This window comes from Bos indicus x Bos taurus, chromosome 8 (genome assembly GCF_003369695.1).
Source record: "Bos indicus x Bos taurus breed Angus x Brahman F1 hybrid chromosome 8, Bos_hybrid_MaternalHap_v2.0, whole genome shotgun sequence".
Taxonomy (NCBI): Eukaryota; Metazoa; Chordata; class Mammalia; order Artiodactyla; family Bovidae; genus Bos; species Bos indicus x Bos taurus.
The window spans coordinates 30,969,551-30,986,020 of record NC_040083.1 but is presented as its reverse complement, the minus strand read 5'-3'; the positions used below and the strand labels follow the sequence as shown (position 1 = coordinate 30,986,020).

Here is a 16,470-nt window from a genome sequence, read left to right as displayed (position 1 = left end):
ATATTTTCACTAAAAGGAGAGGGTTGTTTGGTGGAGGGAGAAGGGAAGACTGGGGAAGATCCTACAGAGGCTGTCCTGACAGTCACTGAACCGCTAATCAATCATCTATTTCCAGGAAACATTCACTGTCTTAAGAGTTCATGCAGAACACAGGTGGAAAAAAAAAAAATATTGGGCCAAAGAGTACTCTGGTTATCAACTCATACCTCATTTATCAAACATTACATCTATAACTCTAGGTGTTGAGTACTTTGTTAATACTTTGATTATACGTCAAGCCAAATCTACACTCTATAAACTAAAATATCTAGATTATGGCTTTACTTCACTTTTTCATCATGCCACCTCTAAGGATGCTTCTTAAAGGATTTCAGATGGTTCACAGATTAAAGTACAGAGGAAATATTCTCTGCATGGTATCAACTGGTACCACTGGAACAGACTATTCTGATTATCATTAGTACTACCTAAGGTAGAAGTCAAAGAGATAAACAGGGCCTTAGTACTAACATTTATGAAGATTTACTGTTTGTCCAGTAGATGCTGTTCTCAGGTTGATATATTGTGGAAAGTGGGCTTGATTAAATAAGATACATATAATATATTCTTTTTTATAATAAAGACTATCTTGGGGAGTAACTTCAATTGAGTAAGAGGTAACTTTTCTTCAAGGACATTCTGGAAAGGTTAAAACCATTCTGCTAGCTTCTACCTAGATACCAAGCGTTCCTATGGAAACCATCCACTAGCCCTAAGTTTCAGCAATATCTACAGGAACAAACAGCAGCAGCATTCTGCCCTTCAACCCCTTAAAACCTTGTGTAATTTTCCTACTTCCTCAGAGAGTGAAAAACATCCATGATTTATCAAAATTCTCTTCAGTTCAGTTCAGTTCGGTCACTCAGTCATATCCGACTTTTGGGACCCCGTGGACTGCAGCATGCCAGGCCTCCCTGTCCATCACCAACTCCAGAAGTTTACTCAGACTCATGTCCATCGAGTCGGTGATGCCATCCAGCCATCTCATCCTCTGTTGTCCCCTTCTCCTCCTGCCCCCAATCCTTCCCAGCATCAGGGTCTTTTCCAATGAGTCAACTCTTTGCATGAGGTGGCCAAAGTACTGGAGTTTCAGCTTCAGCATCAGTCCTTCCAATGAATACCCAGGACTGATCTCCTTTAGGAGGGACTGGTTGGATCTCCTTGCAGTCCAAGGGACTCTCAAGAGTCTTCTCCAACACCACAGTTCAAAAGCATTAATTCTTCAGCGCTCAGCTTTCTTCACAGTCCAACTCTTGCATCCATACATGACCACAGGAAAAACCATAGCCTTCACTAGATGGACCCTTGTTGGCAAAGTCAAAGTTAAATAAAAAGTCTGAAAAGAAGGAAAAGAGAAAAAAGTTGCAGAAGATGAAAACTAGCATTGGGCCCACTGGTATTATTTTTGGTTTCTTTTACCTTGATCTGGTCAAGTCTGTTCCAAAATGATTCTATCATTTATTTATTTGTAGTTACTAAGTACTTATAAAGGTCTTATTATTTATTTATATGTAGTATGTGAGATTTTGTAAATTCTGCTTTTTTTCCTCCAACGTGTAATTGGTCTTGTCTTTTTGTTTTCCATTGACTCTAAGGAAGAAAGTATTTAACTTTCATATTCAATAGTAGAATTTTTATAATAGTCTTGGGGCTAAAGATATTCTTCTTTTCTCTAAATCAACTTTTTCTTTCTTCCTGCCTTCTTTCCCTCACTCACCTCTCTCTACTTTGCTGAGTAACACTCCTGAGCTAATATTATTTCCCTCACCTCTGTATGGGATAACACTTCTAAGAGGGGACTAGAGAAAAGATATTGTATGACAATCCTAGAAAGCATTCATCATAGTCCTCCTTTTAGAAATGAGGACACTGAAGTTCAGAAAAGTCACCTACTGGCACAAGGTCACAGGGCAACTAAAGAGCCTCTCGATAAAGGTGAAAGAGGAGAGAGAAAAAGCTAACTTAGAATTCAACATTCAAAAAACTAAGATCATGGCATCTGGTCCCATCACTTCATGGAAAATAGATGGGGAAACAGTGGAAACAGTGACAGACTTTATTTTCTTGGGCTACAAAATCACTACAGATGGTTACTGAAGCCATGAAATTAAAAGACGCTTGCTCCTTGGAACAAAAGCTGTGACAAACCTAGACAGCATATTAAAAAGCAGAGACATTACAATACCAACAAAGGCTGGTCTAGTCAAAGCTATGGTTTTTCCAGTAGTCATGTACGGATGTGAGAGTTGGACCATAAGGAAGGCTGAGCACTGAAGAACTGATAATTTTGAACTATGATGTTAGAGAAAACTCTTAAGAGTCCCTTGGACTGCAAGGAGATCCAACCAGTCCACCTAAAGGAAATCAGTCCTGAATAGTCATTGGAAGGACTGATGCTGAAGCTGAAGTTCCAATACTTTGGCCACCTGATGCAAAGAACTGACTCACTGGAAAAGACCCTGATGCTGGGAAAGATTGAAAGCAGGAGGAAAAGGGGACAACAGAGAATGAGATGGCTGGATGGCATCACCGACTCAATGGATATAAGTTTGAGCAAGCTCTAGGAGTTGGTGATGGACAGGGAAGCCTGGTGTGCTGCAGTCCATGGGATCACAAAGAGTCGGACATGACTGAGCTACTTAACTGAACTGAATAAAGCCCATAAGGTACAAAAATTAAAGCAACATGATTTAACTATCTGCTGTAAATGGTTATGTTCAAGACACATTAATGGGGGAAAGATCATGCTTGGGAATGAGTGTGGTTTTGCTCTTTAATGGATTTATCATTATTAATTTTTTAAAAATTACATAACACAAATTTTAAATACATACACCACCTAACACTTTTGGAAAAGAGTGGCATATATAAATGTTTCATTCATTAATAAAACATTGTATGAGTAGGAATATTTCTAGAGCTATGTAACAGGAAAATGACAAAATATATTATTTTGACAGGACTGGTCAATTTGATAACTTTTAATCAAAAAAGTCATAAATGTGTGGGTTAGCTAATAGATAATAATGATCTATGCTTTGAGCTATTTCAAATCCTAAAAGATGATGCTGTGAAAGTGCTGCACTCAATATGTCAGCAAATTTGGAAAACTCAGCAGTTGCCACAGGACTGGAAAATGCTGGTTTCATTCCAATCTCTAAGAAAAGCAATGCCAAAGATTGCTCAAACTACCAAACAATTGCACTCATCTCACATGCTACTAAAGTAATGCTCAAAATTCTCCAAGCTATACATGAACCATGAACTTCCAGATGTTCAAGCTAGTTTTAGAAAAGGTAGAGGAACCAGAGATCAAATTGCCAACATCCACCGGATCATCAAAAAATCAAGAGTTCCAGAAAAACATCTATTTCTGCTTTACTGACTACGCCAAAGCCTTTTGACTGTATGGATCACAATAAACTGTGGAAAATTCTGAAACAGATGGAAATACCAGAACACCTGACCTGCCTCTTGAGAAATCTATAGGCAGGTCAGGAAATAACAGTTAGAACTGGACATGGAACAGCAGACTGGTTCCAAATAGGAAAAGGAGTACATCAAGGCTGTATATTGTCACCCTGCTTATTTAACTTCTATGCAGAGTACATCATGAGAAATGCCAGGCTGGAAGAAGCACAAGCTGGAATCAAGATTGCTGGGAGAAATATCAATAACCTCAGATATGCAGATGACACCACCCTTATGGCAGAAAGTGAAGAGGAACTAAAGAGCGTCTTGACGAAAGTGAAAGGAGAGAGTGAAAAGGTTGGCTTAAAGCTCAACATTCACAAAACTAAGATCATGGCATCTAGTCCCATCACTTCATGGGAAATAAATGGGGAAACAGTGGAAACAGTGTCAGACTTTATTTTTGGGGGCTCCAAAATCACTGCAGATGGTGATTGCTGCCATGAAATTAAAAGATGCTTATTCCTTGGAAGGAAAGTTATGACCAACCTAGATAGCATATTAAAAAGCAGAGATATTACTTTGCCAACAAAGGTCTGTCTAGTCAAGGCTATGGTTTTTCCAGTGGTCATGTGTGGATGTGAGTTGGACTGTGAAGAAAGCTAAGCACCGAAGAATTGATGCTTTTGAACTGTGGTATTAGAGAAGACTCTTGAGAGTCTGTTGAACTGCAAGGGGATCCAACCAGTCCCTCCTAAAGGAGATCAGTCCTGGGTGTTTATTGGAAGGACTGATGTTGAAGCTGAAACTCCACTACTTTGGCCACCTGATGTAAAGAGCTGACACATTTGAAAAGACCATGATGCTGGTGAAGATTGAGGGCAGGAGGAGAAGGGGATGACAGAGGATGAGATGGTTGGATGGCATCACCTACTCGATGGACATGAGTTTGGGTAAACTCCGGGAGTTGGTGATGGACAGAGAGGCCTGGCATGCTGTGGTTCGTGGGCTTGCAAAGAGTTGGACATGACTGAGCAACTGAACTGATGCTTTGGGACTAAAAACTTTCACATCTATTACCTATTTCGACTTTAAAAACCTTAGTTGGAAGATATTATCCCCATTAAGAAAAATAATTGTCAAAACCTAGTATCTGGCCTTAATAAAGGAAAGACTTATATCTCTAATTTCATTTTTTTCTCTTTCAAGTAGGGAACATTTTCCACAATCCCATTCAAATTCTTTAGCAACTAAACTATCTTCTCTAGTATTTAGAATCCCTGTATGGAAAGTTAAAGCTACTTTAATAATTTTTTCTTGTTTTCACTTGAAAAATAGTTAAGTTTTCTAAGTAATAACATCATCACAAGTGAAAGTTTCTCAGTTGTGTCTGACTCTTTGTGACCCTATGGCCTATACAGTCCATGGAATTCTACAGTCCAGAATACTAAAGTGAGTAGCCTTTCCCTTCTCCAGGGGATCTTCCCAACCCAGGGATCAAACCCAGATCTCCCACACTGCAGGCAGATTCTCTACCAGCTGAGCTACCAGGGAAGCCCAACATTATCACAAAGTATGAAGAAATATGTGATCCATGGTCATCAGGGAAAACCTACCAACGTTTTTCCACTTTAGGACTTCCATTTCCAACTTTCTCAGGAGCTCATCTACCTGCAAAGGATCACTTCTGCACAGCTGGTGTAAACATATACATTCATTGGGATTTCAGTGCCTTATAAAGGTTTAAGATGATTCTCTGCTCTTAACTGACTTCTAATATTTAAGTAATTGAAAAGCATGATTTCTTTTGTAAATACCCATAAACCATTTTATTAACAAGTGGGGACTGAGAATGCTTTATAGGCTTACCCCTCCCAATGTCCAAACCTAGAAATTAGGCTTGCATGTACTAGTCATCTGCTCTCTAGTACGGAAAAACATCACCCTTCATCACACCTAAAGAAAAGCATGCTGCAGGATCCAAACAGAGGCCCTCACCTCAATCTTTTACAGTATGAACCATCAGGAGGCAGATCATACAACTTGAAGCTGATTTTATAATCAACTGTGATTGTCACTTGGGAGTAGTCCTCTTTAAAACCTAATAATGTTTCCTTAAATCCTTGGGCAGGGGGAGGGGTGGTGGAAGGGAAGGGACTAAAGCATTTAATCACTAGCAATGCATACAATTTCCACCTTACATTTCCCCAACTTGTTCAGTATCAATCACTTGATAAATAATATCTAAGAAAGGAGGATCTGACCTCACCAACTTCCTTCTAGATGACTGTTTAGTCTACCAAGCTCATGTCTTCATTCCCTCCCTTCTGAAAAGATTGTACCTAAAAAAGATGAAAATAAAGTTTACTTTTCCTATTAATTGAACACAGAGGACTAGGAGAGATTATGGGGTGATGAATATTGAACAACTTCCCATTTACTTTCAAAATTAGAAACTCTGCTTATTATGCAAGAGATGGGGCTCAGATTGATGATAAAGCCTCTCACTAGGCTTAAATAACTCCCATACCAAAATATCTTATTTAAAATGTTAAGGAGTGACACATTTGCTTCATCAACGAATGAGATTATGTCGTTCTCAGCTCTTCTGGAGTAATTTCTGACTTTGCTTTCCATTCTAACAGAAAGTATGAGGACATTTCTAGGATGAGAAACTAAGAGGACACTTGACAAGTTTATTTCAAAATTGGGATATAATTTAAGACTGGTGACAGCACATTCTACTCTAGATGAGCCCCACAATTTCACTACAGGTATCATAGCAGCCCTGAAGTTATACTAACTTAAGAAATACTAAAAATATATCTATCAATTTACCTAGTGCCACCAGGAGCAGATACATCACCTCATTTGACACTAATGAAGCTGAGAGGAAGACACTATTATTTCCCTTTTACAGTCAAGGAGGCAGAGACTCCAAGAGGTCAACTGCCCTTCAGTCTGGGACCAAGCCAGGAAATGAATCCAGGGCCTTGAGACCCAGAGGCCCACGATGGATTTCAGAGAAATCTAGAGCTCCTTCAGTGTAAGACATTCATCAGCTCTGACTTACATTCATTCAAGGCAGTCAAAGTGGGTGTTGAGACTTGATGACTTTGTTACATGAATACCTGTAACATACAGAAAGGAAAAGCTATAAAAAAATTAACTACTGAATAGGACTAATAGGTACTTAACAATAAATGTAGATGACTGAGTTGAACATAATTCCCATTTTTTTATCCAAATGCCAAGAAACATTACAAATGTATATTTTAAAATGTATAATTCCTTTACTCATTAGCCCTAAGAACAAAAGATGAAGAAATTATATGCTCCCTAGCCCTGAATTTTTTTTTAAATGAGCCAGCATCCTTATCATAAAATGAACATCTGGCCTTAGATCTATTTTGATAAAAACTGTCTGAAGAAGAGTATTTTACTTGTCATTTTTTAAAATGTTGGCTATATAAATGGGCTTTCCAGGTGGCACTAGTAGTAAAGAACCTGCCTGCCAATACTGGAGTTGTAAGAGACAAGGGTTCAATCCTAGGTCGAGAAGATACCTGCAGGAGGGCATGGCTACCACTCCAATATTCTTGCCTAGAGAAACTGACAGAGGAGCCTGGTGGGCTACAGTCCATAAGTTCACGGAGCTGGACACAAGTAAACTGACTTAGCATGCACACAGGTTACAGACATACATCTAATTATAAGAAAAATAAGGGATGTATATAAGAAGTATCATAAAAGCATTTAAAAAATCATTCTGAAGCTAAAACTTGGGAAGTTGCACTTTTAAATGCATAGGTATCCAACTGTAACAAAACAAAGCCAGAATTCACATTCCTTGAAGGAAGAAAATACATAAGTTTTATAAAGTTCAGTGACATCTCTGAAATACCGGTAGTAAAAAAAAAAAAAAAAAAGATTATCTAATTATTACATGTTATCTAGAGTAACTACTTCTTAAACAATTGAGCAAATTTATACATATCTGAGTGATATTTGGCCAGTCTAATTGGTACCTAGGGTAAGCAATCAGATGACTTAGGATTCTATTGTAAATTTATCTTTATAACTAATGTATAGAAAGTAAAAATGTAAACTTAAACTACTTCCTAGCTCGTTTGAGAAAATCTTTTCCTAATGGAACTGACGTATATTCTAATATACACAGAAAGGACAAAGACTATGACTCTAAGAATGATTTACTTTAAAAACCAGGCAAATATTTAATCATTTAACTTACAGAATTGCATCAGAGAAGGCAATGGCACCCCACTCCAGTACTCTTGCCTGGAAAATCCCATGGACGGAGGAGCCTGAAAGGCTGCAGTCCATGGGGTTTCTAAGAGTCGGGCGTGACAGAGAGACTTCACTTTCACTTTTATGCATTGGAGAAAGAAATGGCAACCCACTCCAGTGTTCTTGCCTGGAGAATCCCAGGGACCGGGGAGCCTGGTGGGCTGCCGTCTATGGGGTCGCACAGAGTCGGACACGACTGAAGCGACTTAGCAACAGCAGCACAGAATTGCATGTTTTCCTCAAAAAAATATATGTTAGGCTATGTTTTTTTATGTATTGTGCTTGCTGTCTTACTCAAATGTGTCTGGAGCCACTGAACGAACATATTTTATACTCAGCTGAGAGATTTTTATCAGTACACTTAAAGGCAGCAGGGTGCATAATTAGGTATGCCTACCATCTGCATCGCCCTCCAGGTGCAGGAGACATTAGCTTTATTTAATATTATCACAACATTAATTTTACTCCATTAATTTATGTCATTTGTCCTTTATTTCAAACTCAGATTGCCAATACTAAAGCATTGGAGGTGAGGACCCAATTCTGATTTCAGTGAAAGTCTTATACACAAAATCTTAACCTCATTAACTAATACTCTTAAAATAGGAATTGAATGGCTTCCTTTTACGTTTTCAAAAGGAATCTACAAACAAAACCATTCAGAGTTTTTTCCAAACAGATAGTATATTGAGAGATCTTTTTTTGTAGGGCATAATGACAAGGCACTAGAAAACTTTAAATCACATTATGAACAAGCTATTTTTCTTTCAGTTCTTTTAAGTCCAGGAGTGTCTCCACTGAGTCATTAACACCATTCTAGTATTTGTAAATCTCCCTCACAGAGCGTAGACTTCAAGTTTTCATCCTTGGTAGGCAATGGTATTTTGACAATTTAATAACATTGCTTTTGCTCATAGTTACCCTAAAATTTACAGCAAATAACATGGTTTTCCACTTAAAGTAGTGAGATACAACTCTGCTGTTAAGCACACTTAAGTTAAATGGGAGTCTATTTTAACGATAAATATTTAGTAATTAATAGCAGAGTTGTCGGAGAAGGCAATGGCACCCCACTCCAGTACTCCTGCCTGGAAAATCTCATGGATGGATGAGCCTGGTGGGCTGCAGTCCATGGGTCGCTGAGGGTTGGACACGACTGAAGTGACTTAGCAGCAGCAGCAGCAGCAGCAGTTGTATGAGGACATGATAAACACCATGAAGAGTCTATGCAAAACCACTCAAACTGTTTTGTTGTTTAGTTGCTAAGTTGTGTCCGACTCTTTGCGACCCCATGGACTGAGTGCACCAGGTTTCCCTGTCCTTCACTATCTGCCGGGGTTTGCTCAAACTCATGTCCATTGAATTGGTGATGTTATTTTGCATCCAACTTCAGAAGCAAAATGATATGGTTATATAAAAATGAAAACAAATCTATTTAAAGAAAGCTACTGAATTTATATTACTCTATGTCTTTCAGGATATACCACTACAATAACCATCACATTCCTTGACAGCTTATCATAGGCATGGTTTAAACAGTTATCTAATTTTCCAAAGCAAGGTAAATCTGTTAAGTTTTACTGAATGCATAAAAGACCTTTAGGGAAATGAAATTTAGAGAGTGGAATTTTGAATGCCAAATACTTCAGGGTAGACTCACGTGAAAAATCACAACTTCTAATACATCAATAAGAAAAAAAGAGAAAGAGTAGGTTTTCCAAGGGTAATTGTTTATTTCAGAAAATACACATGTGAGGAGGGGAAGGATGTCGGAAGGAGGGAGAAACGATCACGAAGAATCAGCAAATGACACAACTTTCCAAAAAATGTCCTTTATTAAATGAACAAGTTAAAGCACCCTCTTAGAAGCTGCCTTTTTGATGATGGTTGTAATTTTTTTTGAAACATCAAGAAACATTTTCAGTGAGAGAATACTGAGGTCATTACCATTGTCTGTCACTGTCTTGAAAGAATTCCTTTGTAGGGCCTATGACTGAACTTACCAGTACTTGAATGCTAAATAAAATTCCTAGAAAAATGATAAAATTTTTTTCTAATTTACATAAAATGGAGGAACTATATTTTGAAGGCAAAAAGCTGCAAGGTCAATTATACAAAAATCATAGTAACCATATTTGCTTTCCTAGTCTCCACACACTTCATTTAGAAATGTTCCTGCCGCCAACATTTTTTCTTTACTTGAGGTAACAGAGTCCAATCCCGCTGTAAAAATAAAATAACTCCCTTTAGGAAGAGTCAAAGTTAAACATTACTTTTTGGTAGACAAAGTTGAGGAACATCTTTGCACAAATCAAATGCATTCCAGAATACTTGTCACTGACACGAAACAACACACCAGGGCTGCTGAAAGCAGGTGATGATAGTTTTGACATTTCCACACCTAGACCTCAAAAGCTTATTGATTCTCGTCTCCCTGCAGGCATCCTTTCAACTTCTCCACTCACCATAATGGAGATCTGAAGAAAGGCACTAAATCACCGTCTGGCATTCTCAGACAGTAAGCTAGATGGCCAGATCTAAGGCAGCTTGGCACAGTAATCTCAGAGCAGGGAAGAGCTTCCTTTGCTTCTTTGAATCAATCAAAATCTGCTTTATCAAAAGCCTTAAAATGGGAAAAAAAAATCTTTTTCTTGTTTTTCATGAATCTTAATCTTTCATGTTTCCAATTCCATCACTATTCTGATAAATGGGTTCTACTGACTTGCTACACCACACTGCAACATCAGCTGCTATGTATCAGTAGATGTTGAAATTAAACACATCATCATTTTCACCATCATCATCATTCAGAAGATGTCACAAAGAAACCAGAAATGTCTGGCATTCATCAATGTGATTTAATCACACAAGCAAATATACTGAACCTATTACAGGCAAGCCACAATCGTGAGTTGTACATGGTCTTGAGTTGCATTTGGCATTAATACTATAATGTTCAAGTCTTCAAACTCTTTGCTCAAACACTTTCTTCCTTCCCCACCGAGAAATCTTAACGTTTCCAAGAAGGAATAATATAAGAAGCATAAGCCTCTGTCATTCTCCAATGCTGATGTATCTATATTCTTTTCCTCTCAAATCTTCTTTTCCTTCCTTTCTTCCCTCCTTCTCTTCGTGTCCACATGCTTCGACTTTGTTAATTAACAGCAGTTCAGGAGGGACGCTTTCCCCTAGTATTCCACACCCCTAAGTGGCATTCCCACTGCTTTGTTTTGAATTCAATATAAAGGCCATAGCTAGCTTAACTAAAACAAGGTAATACCATGAAATTAACCACAACTTATAATTCAATCATCTACATACTGAATAAAAATGTATACAGTCTCTCGTATTTGCCAGGCACAGCAATGGTAGCTAAGAATATAAAAACATCCAAGATACTCTGTTAAGTGTGTCCTAGGGCTTCCATTGCAAAGTACTACACATGAGGTGGTTTAAAACAGCAGGAATTGATTCTCAGTGTTCTGGAGGCCAGATGTCTGAAATTAAGGGACAAGGTGTCTCCGAAGACTCCAGGGAAAAATTCTTCCTAGTCTCATCGAGCTTCTGGTGGCTGCAGATATTTTTTGTTTGTTTTTTGTTCCCTATCTTTACATGGTCTTCTATGTCTTTCTGTCTCTGCCTGGCCTTCTCTTAAGGATTTTGGGCCCACTATAATCCAGCATGACTTCATTTTAACTGAACTGACTACATCTACAAATACCCTGTTTCTAAATAAAGTCACATTCTGAGGTTCCTGGGAGACATAATTTTGGGGGCAATGCTACACAGAATAGTACAGTTACCTGTTGGGCTGCTGTCACTGTAGCACTCTCACACACATACTCAAGCCAACATTCATTGGTTAACTTGCCTTCCTAGGGCATGCCACAGAGTGGCCTCCATAAGACCTTTGCTAGTTAAAACATAAAAGTGGGTGGCTCAGCTTCCAGCAGCCAACCATGAGAGGATCCTGACATGCCTTCATGCTGAAGGGCCATTCCTTGGCGACTAAGAAGTTGACTGTGTCACTGGGATCCTGAAATGTATTTTGCAGCATCAGGTATCTCAGTTTACAAGAGTTAGTTGGGAAGAATATCTCCTGAATTCTTGGAACATGTAGCTCTATCCATTCATTTTGTATATCTAAGAATCACAGAATTTTTATATTTTAGAACTTGACAATAAGATTTGGGATAAAATAACCTATCACTTCACACAGGAGATAAATCAGAGGGAATGCATATGTTCATTAGTTAATTAGGGAAAGAAGTGGCAGAACAAAGGTTCCCCAATTCCTTGTTCAGTGTTCAACTCATATTTCTCATGCTATTAAGAATAATTTTCATTATGACTTTTTCTATCTGAACATGCTTTAATTCTTGATCCCTCTAAGGAACAATTCAAAACATTGCTTCACTCATAGCATTTCAGAAAAGCACATACAGGCACAACACCTCTCTCTCTTCAATACTGTTTTCTTCCTCTATGCAGAGTTTATGAATCTTTAACATAAAAAATCTGGGCATAAAAAACATTGAGCTTTTCATAATGCAGTTGTCCAAAGTTCCTCTAACTGTAACTATGGACACCATATGTTCAGTTAGACATGATAAAAACCAATTTTAAATTGCAAATTTTGAACAATAAGGCTCTTTCCCAGTGAAAAGAACAGAAAATAATATGCCTGCCTTTTTTTTTTGGTGTACCATGAAACTTATTTATTCACTTCAATTCTGCATTTACACAAAAGTGCTGTAATAAAATATCTGTACACTACTTTTGTTACAAATATAGATAATATTCAAAATGACTTTATATATTCTAATGTAGGAGTTTCACGCTCTAAAATGGGAATGAACACATGATAATTCCTCACCAGTTGTCTCAATAAACAGTTCCATCTGTTTCCCTTATTCTTAAACTATTGTATTATAAGATGTTAATATAAAGCAATGAAATTAAGTTATGTTAATCCCCTTAATTTTTCTATCAATTTACTAATGGCATACAACCAAAATAATTACTAACACATTGCTTTTTTCTCTGTCATTAAGATTAATACTAACTGAAAACCAATTGCACAGCACACAGACACATTTTCAGCAAAGCATCCCTTAATACCAGCACTGACAATTCAGAGACCCTTCCACGCTCCTGCATGGTTAGCATGGAGGCTTTCTAGAGAAACCACAGTCAATACAGGACAAGGCCATCATTTTACTTATAGAAAGGTGATGTAAAATATGAAAATGAACCTCAAGATGTGCAATAAATGGTTTCTTTACAAATTTAGGGACATTGATTCCTATTGCTGCTATTTTACTCAATCATGAAGCCCATTTTTGGAGAAAACTATATATGTATATATTAGAGCTAGGAGATGCAATGTTTAATAAGTAATATTTAAAATAATTAAATATTGAAAGAATTTTTAAAGACTTTCAGTACAACTTTTCTTAGTTAGAAGTGGGGAGAGAAGGTAGATTAACAAAATACATTTTTATAAAACTCGAGATTTTCTTCCTTATACTTTCATTTTTCACCTTAATTTCATGAAGCCACTTTTCCTCGGTTAGCTTTTGAGTGACTTTTTCTTTCTCTACTAACCACTGATCACACATTAAAATTTGCCCACCTGATTATAAAATGTCAGGTATCTTCAGGAAGAAAGACCAGCTTTATCTATGCAAACAAAGAGCCCTTCTCTTTGAGTTTGCATCACAAAATATAAAGAGAATGGGAATGTGATGCTAGGGTGTCAGTAAGAAAATCATTTCCATATGACAAAACAAACTTAAATATTATTTTTTTTCCTACAGTATTGAAGAGCCCAGTGAACACAGCCTGGGAAGAATGTGCAGGATCACTCTCTTTATAGTGTGGGATGAGAGGGAGAAGTTGTAGTGGCTCAATTCTGGCAGCAAATTCAGGAGAGAACCATCAAAGTGACAGTGCCTTTTGTCCGCTTAAGGATGGCAACGGCTTCTTCATGGGTTACGCCTTCCAGACTCTGCCCATTGACAGCAATGATCTGATCACCCCTCTTTAGACGGCCATCTTCGGAGGCTGCTCCCTGCAATTATAAAGTGGGCTTATTTACTACTCAAAAAAAAAAAAAAAAAATGCTGCCTCACAGCTACACAACAGAAAAAGATCCAAACAAGAATGTAAATTGCTCTGCGTGTACACACACATTGCTCTCAGTGCTCCACGGGTGCTCCACAGCCATTAAGCAATGATGAACAGACACAAAGGAAGCCTTGCTCCTAAATGGCTTTAGCACTGAGATTCCAATTTGAGGGAGAATTTAGCAGTCAGTAGATTAGTTGGATGGTTTTTTGGCTGTTCAGCACAGCAGTTGGTGGGAACTCAAATTAATAAAGAATATTTGGGAATATGCCTAGTAGGAATGATTTCATAGAATCCAAGATTTTTTTTATCCTGTAAAGAAGACCTACAGAAAGAAAACAAAGGATTAGCAGTTTTGTAGGACAAAAGCAGTTTTATAGGACAATGACATGAGGGCCACTGAACCCAAAGTTCTGCAGAAGCACAAAAGCCCACATGTATGTTGACAAGCGCAGGATGAGGCCCAAGTCATGCAAACTCTAATCCTAATTCTTTCTGTGGCTTCAAAAAGGAAGCTTAAGCTGCTTGATTCTTTACTTCCCAAGCGTAGATGGAGTCTTCATATTCCTTATGGGCCCTAAATGATTAAGACTAAACACAGACACTGCTGTTTGTAGAAGAACCCTATCTTAAGGCATACTTACAGTAGGCAATTATGCAATTAAATATAAGATAAAAAATATGGAAAAGTTAATGAGGAATCCATAATGATGAAATTCTTAAAATATGCTCTAACTAGCATGCCTTAAATAAACTGTTCTGAGGCTGAGAAAAAGGATTGCATGACTCTTTTATTTACTGGCAAATGCTATTTGTGTTTTTGGACATACCAATGGCTTTAAAAAAATCTCACAAAATAGGCTTATTGTTAGATTGCTATAGATATAGCACTTTATATTGGTTAAAAAATAATAATAGAATGAAACCTCCATAGGTAAGTACTCAAAAGAATGATACACTAATCTAAAGCCCCTAAATGAAATCTTTTAGTAGGTTAAACATATTGTTTCTTTGTGCTGCAAAATTTTGAGAATCTGAATTTTCTCCTGTAGGAAATTTCATCTAATTTTATAGTTCCTAAAAATTGTCTTCACAACAAATTACCAAATAATAATTATATGGGTTTAAATTATTTTAACAGCCTCACTAATGTTTTAATAACTTGCATCCTAAACATTCTTCCCATCCAACAGGATGCTATATGATTATAACTATATATAATGGTTTTCTTTTCTTCACTGAATCCACATACACTGAATACACATAGCTCGTTTGTGGTAGGTGACAGGGCTGCTGGATACGCAAAAAATTTTAGCAGTTATTTTTCTATTCCATTTAATGAAATGAAACTTGCAAAATAAACACATCTTAGCTATTCTGCATATGTATTACATGTACTCTTCTGTGCCTATTTTATATTTCACAATAAAAAATGCAAAAAAAAAGAAATGCCAGAGCTCTTTAACATACACATATTTAAAATGTCCTATTTTCAAAAGACATTCAACTATATGCATCTTGTTTGCAAAGGAAAACAATCAGGCCTGACTGTCTAACTCAAGTTCATGAATTTTATGTATATTGTTGAGAGCACCCATGGAACTTCAGTTTGAGCCTATATTCCTTTAAACATAACTAAACCTCAAATTGGACAAAAATACTTAATGACCTGTTTCTGTAGGGAGTTGTGCAAGAAAATAATCAAATGTTGACCATTTGGCATTACCTCAGGCCATAAACTAATAAGCCAGCTGCTGACCACTATTAGTGAACATTTTGGGGGGGAAAGGGTAGTTAAAATTTGAAAGCTTACCTTCGCAAACACTGTTTTAACGTAAATGGGTAAGTCTCCATGAGGACTGCCATATCCTCCTACTATACTGAAGCCTAAGCCATCTGGTCCTCGGTCTAGGGTAATAGACTTACACTGAGGAGGCCTACAGAAAAGGCAAGAAAACAAGAGCCATTAGATCTTCTATGTATATCAATGGGTTATCTGACACCCACCTAAAGCTGATATAATTCTCTGTCACCAACAGTGAGAAAACCATGGGTATTCGGGGATGCTTCAATTGTCAGTGTCTGCTGTGCTACATATCTTAAATTTACATAATCTAATAAAGTCCTACTTAACTCCCTGATTCTATTACCCATGTATACTACCCTTAACCTAACATATTTATGGCAACTTCTCATTGTACACTGTAGCAGCTCTTTCTTTTTCCAGTTCATTTAAAGTGAGAGGAACAAGCACCGAAGACTAAGATGGAATAAGTCATAAACATCAGTATTCCCAAGCTCAGAGACAAAAATAGATAAACAAAATAAAAGCAGCATCAAATAATTTAAAATTTCTAATATGCTCCTCTCTTCTCTCTCTATATTCTAATTCTTTTGTACTCAAGTTTTGGGTAATTGTCAAGTTTTTTTACTCAAAAGTATGATCTATTAAATGATTAGGTAATATAGACATTTTTAAAAGGATAGACTGACCCCAAGACTAAAATGTTCCTTCAAAAAACTCAGGAGATGAAAATGTAGGAAGAGCAGTAGCACACATACATGCCTGTCTGTCATCTACCT

General features: G+C 37.3%; 1 protein-coding gene across 12 annotated transcripts in view; it reads right to left on the bottom strand.

Annotated features, from left to right (window-relative positions):
• Positions 1-9,467: 9,467 nt before the first annotated feature.
• The window catches only part of MPDZ (multiple PDZ domain crumbs cell polarity complex component), a 175,244-nt gene continuing 168,241 nt past the window's right edge, over positions 9,468-16,470 (bottom strand). For 7 of the 12 annotated variants that reach the window (XM_027549240.1, XM_027549242.1, XM_027549247.1 and 4 more), the window contains 2 exons: positions 15,701-15,824; positions 9,468-13,831 (listed from right to left, as the gene is read on the bottom strand). In XM_027549240.1, the coding sequence (XP_027405041.1) occupies positions 13,685-13,831; positions 15,701-15,824 (271 nt within the window). In that variant the 3' untranslated portion in view covers positions 9,468-13,684. The remainder of the gene's footprint in view (positions 13,832-15,700; positions 15,825-16,470) is intronic. The other 5 variants (XM_027549243.1, XM_027549245.1, XM_027549248.1 and 2 more) reach the window with 1 other exon arrangement.